Source organism: Mobula hypostoma, chromosome 5 (genome assembly GCF_963921235.1).
Source record: "Mobula hypostoma chromosome 5, sMobHyp1.1, whole genome shotgun sequence".
Taxonomy (NCBI): Eukaryota; Metazoa; Chordata; class Chondrichthyes; order Myliobatiformes; family Myliobatidae; genus Mobula; species Mobula hypostoma.
Window position 1 is genome coordinate 87,726,667 of NC_086101.1, and position 12,839 is coordinate 87,739,505.

The window sequence follows — 12,839 nt, forward strand, 5'->3', positions numbered from 1 at the left end:
AACAATTTTTGTAGCTTTTAGAGGGTAGCAGAGAGTGGAATTCATCTACTAAACTGACAGCTGGATTTACACATTCCCCGTATTTTTTTTCTCCTGATTATCTTAAGGCTTCGGTTACGCAAAGATTCAGGAGAGAATCTCAGTGTTAAATAATATGGAAAACTTGAATTCAAATACTTTATATAACCCTGGCCCTTCTCAAATTCTGTCCAACTAATGAAAAATGTTGGAAGCATAATTATTTCTGTAATGTTTTTTAAAAAGGGAAAATTTATATACGATATCCCACCAAAAAAACAAAGAAGCTTAGATAACTTGTCTCAGTGATGTTAAGATATAAACACTGGTCAGAACAAGGGAGAATTCTCCACTTCATAATATTATTGAGACTTTAGGAAGGTGGCACCATGGACTATGGTGCAGTATAACAACACTAGTGTGGTGGCACAGCATTTAATATTGCTTCCTCTCAACTCCAGGGACAAGGGTTTCAATCCTAATTTTGGTGCCATCTATCTGGTGGGTTTTGATTCTCTCTGTAATTCTATGAGTGCCTACTGATTGGTTTCCTCCCATAACATAAACTAGGTTGTAAGATATCCCTTTGTGTAGGGAAGTGGTAAAAGAACCAAAGGGAATTAGAATAATAGAATTGTAAGAGCATGGAAGGATGCTTTCATATTTGTACCAACCTTCTTTTAAAGCAACTGTATTTGCACCATATGCCCCTTTTCTGTAACTGTAACATATTTTCTGCACCATATACTTATCCAATTCTCTCATGAAGACTACCACAAAACCTGCCTCCACCACATCCACAGGCAGTGCATTCCAAAAACCAATCACATGGCTTAAAAAATAATTTTCCTTCTTTCAGTTCTCCTATTTCATGTCTATGGCCCCCTAGTCTTCATCCCATCCATCAATGGATATAGACCCTACTGCCAATTTTGCCTATCTCCCCCATCACTTTATAAACTTTCATCAAATATCAAATGTAACCTCAGACTTCTCTTCAAATGTAAACAGTTCCAATTCCATCATCTTTATTCATTCATTTGTTATGTGACTTGTTTTATGATTATGGTCTTTCCACGACCATGATTGTTCTTGGCAAATTTTCCTACAAAAGTAGTTTGCCATTGCCTTCTTCTGGACACTGTCTTTAAAAGATAGGCGACCCCAGTCATTATCAATACTCTTTAGAGATTGTCTGCTTGGCATCAGTGATATCATAACCAGGATTTGTGATGTGCACCAGCTACTCGTATGACCATCCACCACCTGCTCCCATGGCTTCACAAAACCCTAACTGAGGGTCTACACAGGTGGTACACCTTGCCAAAGGGTTACTTGCAGGCTAGTGGAGGGAAGAAGTGCCTTACACCTCCTTTAGTAGAGACTTATCTTCACCTTTCCATCCAATCATCTTCATTACTTCCTCCAAAATCTAAACCAATTTTGTAAAACTTGACTTCTCCCACACAAATCTATGTTGACTATCCCTTGATGTGAGTAAATCTTATCCCTAAGAAACATCTCATGTTAACGTATTTCATTTGATATGTTGAAAATTATATTTTACAACATAAAGATACTTCAATCTTATCAGTTAATCAGAAAAACAAAAAAAAAGTGATCTTCAAAAGTGGCTTACTCCTTTTATGATGAAAATAGAAAATGCTGGAAATATTCAGCAGACAAGGCAACATCTGCAGAAAGAAAAATAATATATCCTACTAGTCAAAAAATCTTTTTTTTTGCTTTGAATTTGTTGTTGGTGGTGGAAGTGCGGACTAGGAGTCTGTTGAAAAATTAAGAATACTGGCAGTACTTAACATCTTGGCCTCGTCTGTGAAAAGGGAAGCAGAGTCAGTGTGTTAAAAAGTGTGATGGAGACTTTGAAGTGAAATTTTAACTTTGGTTCTCTTTCTACAGAGTTGCCTGTCCTGCTGAGTGTCAGTTGGTTTTGCTTGGCAGGGAGCTCGGAAAATCATATTTAACACAAAAGGATGAGGGTGAGGGCTGGGCTCTCTATGGGGACAAACCATGAACCAGTTATTTTCTTCATTACATCAGTGATATATATATATATATATATATATTTGTGTGTGTGTGTGTGTGTGTGTGTGTGTGTGTGTGTGTGTGTATTTAACAAAATGAGGGCAGATGGAGAGTGAGAACACATACAGATAAATGTAAAAGTTGCAAAATATAGGATTGTGGACATGTGAGCAGATTAGGCTGTGCTCATGGAGAAAACAAAATTGACAGAGCCAGAGGAAGAGAATTCTGAATTTGAATTCAGAAGAAATTTCTGAATCAGAAAGCTGAAACATACCCAGATGGACGATGTGTTGCTGCATGTCAAATAAATGTTTGGCTTCAACACTGCAAAACGCTGCAGTCATAGTGAGAGTTAAATGGAGACGTAGGTAGCATGCATCATAAAGTTTTGGGTCTTACTTCTTGACTAACCACAGAGGGTCCAAAAAACAGTTACCCAATCTGTCTTTGGTTTCCTCAAGGTATGGGAAACTGCATTCTGAACACAAATAATGTAAATTATAGACATCCCACCCTGCAAAAACTTATTTCAGGGAAGTAGCACCCCTACCCTCCGCAACCCCATATTCCACCCCCACCTCCAACCACCACCGGTCGACCTCCAAGTGATTTTGTCTAATCTGTAAACCAAGTTGGGTATATGCAGCAAATGTGACATTAAAATATGTAATTATATTATATTATATTGTCATGTTTATTGTATTACAACTTTAAGCAAGTCTACAGGGAGTTTGGCCTCATCACGAAGGACATCAATAGCATAGCTCCTTAGCAGCCAGCCAGCTAGTTTAAATAACGTTAGCTATGCTAATGAATGAATGACACCTGTTAAACTCACCTCAACATGTCTTTTACATTTTAACCCACCATGGGCAATAGAAAAGTCACTGTTGCAAACAGTGCAGCGAGCAACACTGTCATTATTTTTGAGGTCGACTGTAAAGCCCGCCCACAGAGAAAACTGATAGGTCTACTTAGCAGGGGTCCCCAACTTTTTTTGCACCGCAGACCGACCGGGGGGCGGGGGTGGGATTTGGCATTTGGAGGGACAATTTAAGTCCTTGAATGGTGGAAAGGAAAGAGATAAAATGACAAGTGTTGTATTTGGCATTTGAAAGGGAAAGGGTTTAAGCAGGGCATGGATATATGGGCTAGGGGGCTGATAAGAATACTGATAAGGATAAGAATACTGGCAATACTCAACAGGCCTCATCTGTGAAAAGAGAAGCAGAGATGGTGTGTTAAAAAGTACGATGAAGGCTCTTTGAAATGAAAATTAAACTTTGGTCCTCTTTCTGCAGAGTTGCCTGTCCTGCTGAGTGTTTGCAGCATTTTCTGTTCTTTTATTTCAGATTACCAGCATGTGTCATCTTTTCATCTTCAGAGAAAGAAGCATTTTCTGCAATGGAGAAAGAATCATAAATGCCAGATTGCAGTTGCTTCATATAATGTTAGGTGACAACAGTTTTCAAAGAAAGAAAGATTGAACTGTTTTCAAGCAAGTAGGGAGTGACCATTTTCAGTTATTACTGTTTTCCAGTCCAGTATCATTCAAATATTCTATATTGGCAGCCATATTTGAGAATTCTAATTAAATTTCCTTCGATAGACCAAGGCAAAGGCTCTTATAAGATCAGAAAGGGTCACGTGTAATAGTTGTTGTTTTTGTTAAAGTTATCATAGGTAAATATCATGCGCCATGTGCCTTTAGATATATACACTAAGGCACATTGATTTATGCCCTAGAGTGAATGTAAGCTGTAATTCAGGGAACAGCTCTTTGGCCACTGGGAGGAGATGGTTAAGGATATCAGCAATAGTTTTTACTGGAGCAGGAAACAGGGAGATTCCTTTGTAGTTACTCAATTGTAGTAACTACAGACAAATCAATAGTAACTATATATCTACATACTGTATGTAGATTATAAATATAACAGCATTTTATCAGTTTTGAGAATATCTTACAGAAGCATCAGTATTGATTGTACATTACTAACAAGCCATCCCCCAGTAAATTATTGGAAATGAATTTTAGCTGATGAAGTATTTGTTTACCTTTGTAATCCAATGTTCTTGAAATTACTGACTAATTATTATATAACATTTCCCAATACATATATTTTTCCATTGTGAAATCCTTTTGTAAGATTTGACCTGATAATTTGTCTTTTTTTTACTTTTACAGCTTGATGTTCTGGACAAACTGGAATGAACAGCAGCCAAGTATAATGAAAGCAACCCTCTCTGGAGGAAATGTTCAAGTCATTGTTAGCACTGATATTTTCACACCAAATGGACTTACCATTGATTATAAAGCAGAGAAACTGTATTTCTCTGATGGTTCTGTAGGAAGAATTGAAAGGTGTGAATATGATGGAACGCACAGATACGTAAGTTACAAATTTTGAATTTTATAACGAAGAATTTAAGTCGCATCACATTTCATCAACATGGCATCCTGAAAGAGAGCTTCTCTTGGATGCCCTTGCTATAGCAAACCCTCACCATTCAGCAAATCAACTATTCCAATGCTAGCTTGTTTCTTGCTAGAAATCAGACTGTTAACATTAGTAGAATAACTTACCCATGGACTTCACTTGCTTCTGCACTGAGAGTAAGGACACCCATGTGAAGAAATCTGTCTGCAATTTAAACAGTGGCCTAGTTTGGGAAACTATGTTGGCTTCTTCATACAACACAAGAGCAGAATTAAGCAGTTCAGCCCATCGAGTCCATTCTGTAAAGAGAATAGAAAGAAGATTCAGAGCCAATTAAAGTCCTCAGAGGTATACTTCTTGTTAACTTTCATTCTGGAGTCTGGAAAAACAGGCCTATGAGGGGATCTATTTTGTGAGGGAAGGATCATCCTCCATTTTGTGGAATTTCGAAGAATGAGCGATGCTCTCAGCGACACATTTAAACTGCTCTACCTTTTCACTACGTTTCCCCTATTCTTTTGACCCCAAGTCTTTACCAGCCAATGCTCCCTTAAGCTGTCTCCTGATCCTTAGCTGTAACTAGCAGACAGAGTGTAAAGGTCAGCAGTTAAAACCACCCCCACTATATTGTGCTCGTGTTGCATCCTGCATGCTTGAATTCTGCCCCATATTATAATTGAAGTTTCAGAGATAGGATAAACCTTCTGAGCATAACAGAAGAGTGTTAAATAACTGAGTGCTTGTTACTTTCATCAGAATATTGGGATTTACGGATTGATTTGACAAAGGTGTTTGGAATTTAAAGGGATGAATGTAAGCAAAAACATTGTGATTGAGGACAAGAAATGAAATTAAATATAAAATTGTAGCACAATAAACTGTAGAAACGTTATCATCTTATAATTAATAATTTAAACTTTTGGTTAATGCAGGTATTTAAACAAAGATCAAACATGTAGTTATAAATAAGGAACTGTATTTAGCTATTAGGTACGTCACTTGAGAGTAGAACATGTCACTGAGCACTGAGACAACAGGCAAAGCCACATATTTAGGCCAAAGCCAGCAGTGTTTCCTGAAAGGAAAATCATGCCTAACTGAACTACTGCAATTTTTTGAGGAAATTACAAACAGGGTAGACAAAGGAGATGCAGTAGATGTGGTGTACTTGGATTTTCAGAAGGCCTTTGACAAGGTGCCATACATGAGGCTGCTTGGCAAGATAAGAGCCCATGGAATTACAGGGGAGTTACTAGCACGGGTGGAGCACTGGCTGATCGGCAGAAAGCATAGAGTGGGAATAAAGGGGATCCTATTCTGGCTGGCTGCCGGTTACCAGTGAAGTTCCACCAGGGTTGGTGTTGGGACTACTGCTTTTTTACGATGTATGTCAATGATTTGGACTCTAGGATTAATGGACTTGTGGCTAAGTTTGCTGATGATACAAAGATACGTGGAGGAGCAGGTAGTGTTGAGGAAACAAGAGAGCCTGCAGAGAGACCTAGGTAGTTTAGGGGAATGAAGTGACAAATGAAATACAATGTTGGAAAGTGTATGGTCATGCACTTTGGTGAAAGAAATAAACGGGCAGACTATTATTTAGATGGAGAGAGAATTCAAAACACAGAGATGCAAAGGGACTTGGGAGTTCTTGTGCAGGATACCCTAAAGGATAACCTCCAGGTTTAATCAATGGTGAAGAATGCGAATGCAATGTTGGCATTCATTTCTAGAGGTATAGAATATAAGAGCAGGGATATGATGTTGAAGCTCTATAAGGCACTCGTGAGACCACACTTGAAGTATTATGTGCAGTTTTCGGCTCCTTATTTTAGAAAGGATATACTGACATTGGGGTGGGTTCAGAGGAGATTCACGAGAATGATTCCAGGAATGAAAGGGTTACCGTATGAGGAACATCTGGCAGGTCTTTGGCTGTATTCCCTGGAGTTCAGGAGAATGAGGGGTGATCTCATAGAAACATTCCAAATGTTAAAAGGCCTGATCAGATTAGATATGGCAAAGATATTTCTCATGGTAGGGGAGTCTCGGACAAGAGGAAATGACTTCAGGATTGAAGGATGTCCATTTAGAACAGAGATTTGGAGAAATGACTTCAGTCGGCGGGTAGTAAATCTGGGGAATTTGTTGTCACAAGCGGCTACGGAGTCCAAGTCATTGATAGGTTCTCGATTAGCCAAGGCATCAAAGATTATGGGGAGAAGTCAAGGGAGTTGGGATGACTGGAAGAATTGGATCAGCCATGATTGAATGGTGGAGCAGACTTGATGGGCTGAATAGCCTACCTCTGCTCCTATATCTTATCATCTTATCTTATTTCTGGGATAAGGTATTTCATAGCGATATGAACTCATGTTATAAAATTATAATTATAAATAGAAATACAAACGTAGATGCCACAACAGCACCATATAGCAAAGAGAATTTTCAAATGATATAACAGTTTTGTTCTTTTTAAGTTATGCCCTGTAAAATTTTGGCCAGATTTTGTGAAGCATTAAAATAATCTCACATTAAAGAAGAAGTCAGTCATGACTTGAACTCAAACATGATTAATTATGATGCAGATCAAAAGATCATTTGATTGTGTTTTTTAGCAGTTGGACAATGCTGACCAGTGTGCTTTTATTTTGTATATCCAGTAGCCCTCTTCAGGTAGTGATGAAACTGCTCATCAGAACTATAAGCAAATTACAGAATCTGATGAAGCGGTATTAAAGGAAATGTGTTGTCTACTAATGGATACAATATACATTTAAGTTAGGATGGTGCACGAGTTAGAGGGAAACATCTTTTATGAATGTACTGTCCTTAAATTATGGTTAAAAATCATATAGAAATAGATACTAATGAATCAACCATAAGAAATAGAAGTGAAATGAGGGCATATTGTCCTTCTAGCTGGCTTCCTATTCAATGAAATCACAGCTGTTCTGATCTTGGCCTTAACTCCATTTTTCTGCCTGGTCTTCATATGCCTTAATTGCCCCATAGTCAAAAAATGTATCATTGCTACCTTGAACTATATGAATTGATTGAGAATTACAATTTTCTGAGAATTCTCAAAACCCAGAAATATTTAAGAGGATAAATTCCTCCATATTTCAGTCCTTGGATGATGTAATGAATGGCTTTGTTGCAAAGCTTGCAGACAATTCAAAGACAGATGGGGCACAGGTAGTTTTGAGGAAATAGAGAGGCTATAAGAAGGACTTAGACAGATTAGGAGAATGGGTAAATAAGTGGCAGGTAGAATACAGTGTCAGAAAGTGTATGGCCATGCACTTTGGCAGAAGAAATGTAAAGATTGACAACAGTATTTTCTAAATGGATAGAAAATACAAAAATCTGAAGTGCAAAGGGACTTCAGAGTCCTTGTGCAGGATTCCTTAAAGGTTATTTTGCAGGTTGATTCTGTGGTGAGGAAGGCAAATGCAATGCTAGCATTCATTTCAAGAGGCCTAAAATATAAAAGCAAAGATGTAATGTTGAGAATTTATAAAGCACTGGTGAGTTCTCACTTGGAGTATTGTGAGCAGGTTTGGGCCCTATCTTAGAAAGGATGTGCTGAAACTGGAGATAGTTCAAAGGAAGCTCACAAAAGTGATTCCAGGATTAAACAGCTTGTCAGATAAAGAGTGCCTGCTGGCTCTGGAATTCTGAGAATGAGTGCTGATGTAATTGAGACCCATCGGATATTGAAAGGCCTTGATAGAGTGGATGTGGAGAGGATATTTCCTATGGTGGGAGTGTTTAAGACCAGAGGTCGCAGGCTCAAAATAGAGGGGCATCCTTTTAGAACGGAGAAGAGGAGGGATTTCTTCAGCCAGAAAGTAGTGAATCTGGAATTTGGTGCTGTAGAAGCCAAGTCATTATGTATATTCAAGACAGAGGCTGATAGATTCTTGATTGTTCAGGATATGAGGGGATACGGAGAGAAGGCAGGAAGTTAGGGCTGAGAAGGAAAATGGATTGGCCATGATGAAATGGTGGAACAGACTCAATGGGACAATTGGCCTAATTCTGCTCCTATATCTTATGGTCTTATAGTCTAAAGTAGTTGACTGTTCATCCTGAGATTGTGCTATTCCCAGTTCCAGATTTGCCCACCAAAGGAAATATCCTCACAGAATCTATCATTTCACATTATGTTAAGTGTCTTTTTGGGATCTCTGTTTATTCTTCCAAATTACAGAGAATGTTGGTCTAACTTGCTTTTTCTTCATAGAACAAGTCATTCACTCCAATAATCAAGCTTTGCTACACCATTTCAAAGCCAACTTTATAATTCCTGTCCTATAGTAATCATAATGAGTATTGTAAAATAGGTATTCTCAATAACTAAAAGATGGAAAACTGATCTACAGTATGTGTTAAGGTGTGATTGAGTCTACTGGCTTAATAGGTAATACTGTAAATCCTGAAATATATGCCATAATTTCCTGCTGAAATACCTAAATGTGGCATTTCATGATTTGAACACATGATACAGATCGCAACAACCAGTAGAAAAAGTTACTGCCATGTTGGTACTGTTTAGTGCTGAAGAGTCTAGTATTGATTAGTTGAAGTGTAAAAGAGGAGATGCAGGTATTATTCCAATGTCACTTCACCAAAATCCTTTACAGCAAGTATTTCCTCCTCGTATAGTCCATTTTTAATGTAATGGAGGCATGTGCCATGTGCTTTCTTGTTAATTTGCTGCAGCCAGATATAACAATGGAAAAGCATGAACTGAAAAAGCTAGATTGCAATGTTTTGGTTCAGTGCAATTCATTATTTGCAATAACAAGGAGACTGTTGAATGCTTTAGCTGCAGAAAATGACATCTATTCTTTCTGGACTGTTTAGTCCCTGATAATTTGACACTTCAGCTATTGTTTGCTGGTTGAGTATTACAAGACATATCAAGCAAAAGGAAATTCATTTGGCATTTTAGCATTGGTATTTCTATCCATTCACCGTGACCCTTAACCTTTTACCAGTCAATAGATTGCAGTTGTTAAGATTTTCTATTGTTTTTGGCAGTTCATCAAACTCCCGCGGCCCAGAGCACATTATACCACAGAGTATTTTTCAGATCACTATATCAGCCCTAGTTTTCTAATGTCTATGTTATTTTAATACATTAAAAGTTATTGTAAATTGCTATTCAGCAATGATTAAGAGTACAGAATGTGATGATTAAGAGATTAATCATTGATAGTAATTCATCAATCATTGTTTAGTGCCCAAAGAGTAATTGAACTCACTTCCATGACATGCATCTTTCTACCCACTACTAACTCATTAAAATTTGCCATTTCAAGTTCATTTTAAGGTCTTAGAATAAATGACTGATGAGGACAAATTAGGGACTTGATCATTACACATTACAGATTACTACATTATAAGTTAAGCTTTGAAACATACGGCAACAGGAAATTTAAAGACATAAAATTTGAATTTATATTATTAATACTATTTTTGTGGATTTCATTAGTAATTTAATCACTTAGAATACAATTAAGCTGAAAATGTTCAATTGCCAAGTTACATAGCACCATCTTTCCGTATAATGATGAATATACCTCACTAGGATTTATTCCTGTACAACTCTAGTTGGGATCTATTAAACAAAAGAAATGCTGGTAGAATGAGGTGGAGAGGTAGGGAGGAGACTCATGAGGAGTCGTAATAGAAAAGGCTATTTAACCAGTTGTTACATTGTTGTAAATTTTATCGGGCTTGTTTGTTTGCACTAAACTAGCAATACTCTAAACTAGAGTGATAGGATGCAGAAGTGGGCTGAGAAGTGGCAGATGGAGTTCAACCCGGAGAAGTATGAGGTGGTACACTTTGGAAGGACAAACTCCAAGGCAGAGTACAAAGTAAATGGCAGGATACTTGGTAGTGTGGAGGAGCAGAGGGATCTGGGAGTACATGTCCACAGATCCCTGAAAGTTGCCTCATAGGTAGATAGGGTAGTTAAGAAAGCTTTTGGAGGGTTAGCTTTCATAAGTCGAGGGATAGAATTTAAGAATCCCGATGCAATGATGCAGCTCTATAAAACTCTGGTTAGGCCACACTTGGAGTACTGTGTCCAGTTCTGGTCACTTCACTATAGGAAGGATGTGGAAGCATTGGAAAGGGTACCGAGGAGATTTACCAGGATGCTGCCTGGTTTAGAGAGTATGCATTATGATCAGAGATTAAGGGGGTTAGGGCTTTACTCTTTGGAGAGAAGGAGGATGAGAGAAAACATGATAGAGGTGTACAAGATAATGAGGGGAATAGATAGAATGGACAGCCAGCGCTCTTCCCCAGGGCACCACTGCTCAATACAAGAAATCTTCTGAGGCGTATATATTTCAATGCTAGGAGTATTGCGGGGAAGGCGGATGAGTTGAGGGCATGGATTGACATGTGGAATTATGATGTTGTAGCAGTTAGTGAAACTTGGCTACAGGAGGGGCAGGACTGACAGCTTAATATTCCGGGGTTCCGATGTTTCAGATGTGATCGAGGCAGAGGAATGAAAGGTGGGGGAGTAGCATTGCTTGTTAGGGAAAATATTACAGCAGTGCTCAGGCAGGACAGATTAGAGGGCTTGTCTACTGAGTCCTTATGGGTGGAGCTGAGAAACAGGAAAGGTATGGCCACATTAGTGGGATTGTATTACAGATCACCCAATAGTCAACGAGACTTGGAAGAGCCAATCTGCAGAGAGATAGCAGACAACTGCAGGAAACATAAAGTTGTGATGGTAGGGGATTTTAATTTTCCATACATTGATTGGGACTCCCATACTGTTGGGGTCTAGATGGTTTAGAGTTTGTAAAATGTGTTCAGGAAAGTTTTCTAAATCAGTATATAGAGGGACCAACTAGAGGGGATGCAATATTGGATCTCCTGTTAGGAAACGAATTAGGGCAAGTGACGGAAGTCTGTGTAGGGGAGCACTTTGGTTCCAGTGATCGTAACGCCATTAGTTTCAATTTGATCATGGACAAGGATAGATCTGGTCCTAGGGTTGAGGTTCTCAACTGGAAGAAGGCCAAATTTGAAGAAATGAGAAAGGTTCTAAAAAGCGTGGATTGGGACAGGTTGTTCTCTGGCAAAGATGTGATTGGTAGGTGGGAAGCCTTCAAAGGGGAAATTTTGAGAGCGCAGAGTTTGTATGTTCCTGTCAGGATTAAAGGCAAATTGAATAGGAATAAGGAACCTTGGTTCTCAAGGGATATTGCAACTCTGATAAAGAAGAAGAGGGAGTTGTATGAAATGTATAGGAAACAGGGGGTAAATCAGGTGCTTGAGGAGTATAAGAAGTGCATGAAAATACTTAAGAAAGAAATCAGGAGGGCAAAAAGAAGACATGAGGTTGCCTTGGCAGTCAAAGTGAAGGATAATCCAAAGAGCTTTTACAAGTATATTAAGAGCAAAAGGATTGTAAGGGATAAAATTGGTCCTCTTGAAGATCAGAGTGGTCGGCTTTGTGCGGAACCAAAGGAAATGGGGGAGATTTTAAATAGGTTTTTTGCGTCTGTATTTACTAAGGAAGCTGGCATGAAATCTATGGAATTGAGGGAATCAAGTAGTGAGACCATGGCAACTGTACTGATTGAAAAGGAGGAGGTGCTTGCTGTCTTGAGGAAAATTAAAGTGGATAAATCCCCGGGACCTGACAGGGTGTTTCCTCGGAGCTTGAAGGAGACTAGTGTTGAAATTGCGGGGGCCCTAGCAGACATATTTAAAATGTCACTGTCTATGGGTGAAGTGCCGGAAGATTGGAGAGTGGCTCATGTTGTTCCGTTGTTTAAAAAAGGATCGAAAAGTAATCCAAGAAATTATAGGCCGGTGAGTTTAACATCAGTAGTAGGTAAGTTATTGGAGGGAGTACTAAGAGACAGAATCTACAAGCATTTGGATAGGCAGGGGCCTATTAGGGAGAGTCAACATGGCTTTGTGTGTGGTAGGTCATGTTTGACCAATCTATTGGAGTTTTTGGAGGAGGTTACCAGGAAAGTGGATGAAGGGAAGGCAGTGGATATTGTCTACATGGACTTCAGTAAGGCCTTTGATAAGGTCCCGCATGGGAGGTTAGTTAGGAAAATTCAGTCGCTTGGTATACATGGAGAGGTGGTAAATTGGATTGGACATTGGCTCGATGGAAGAAGCCAGAGAGTGGTGGTAGAAAATTGCTTCTCTGAGTGGAGGCCTGTGACTAGTGGTGTGCCACAGGGATCAGTGCTGGGTCCATTGTTATTTGTCATCTATATCAATGATCTGGATGATAATGTGGTAAATTGGATCAGCAAGTTTGCTGATGATACA

The 12,839-nt window shown here is 38.8% G+C and overlaps 1 protein-coding gene across 3 annotated transcripts in view; it reads left to right on the forward strand.

Annotated features, from left to right (window-relative positions):
- LOC134346855 (low-density lipoprotein receptor-related protein 1-like) overlaps positions 1 to 12,839 on the forward strand; it is a 2,119,020-nt gene that overhangs the window by 1,787,106 nt on the left and 319,075 nt on the right. For all 3 annotated transcript variants that reach the window (XM_063048628.1, XM_063048629.1, XM_063048630.1), the window contains one exon: positions 4,253 to 4,457. In XM_063048628.1, coding sequence (XP_062904698.1) covers positions 4,253 to 4,457 — 205 coding nt within the window. The remainder of the gene's footprint in view (positions 1 to 4,252; positions 4,458 to 12,839) is intronic.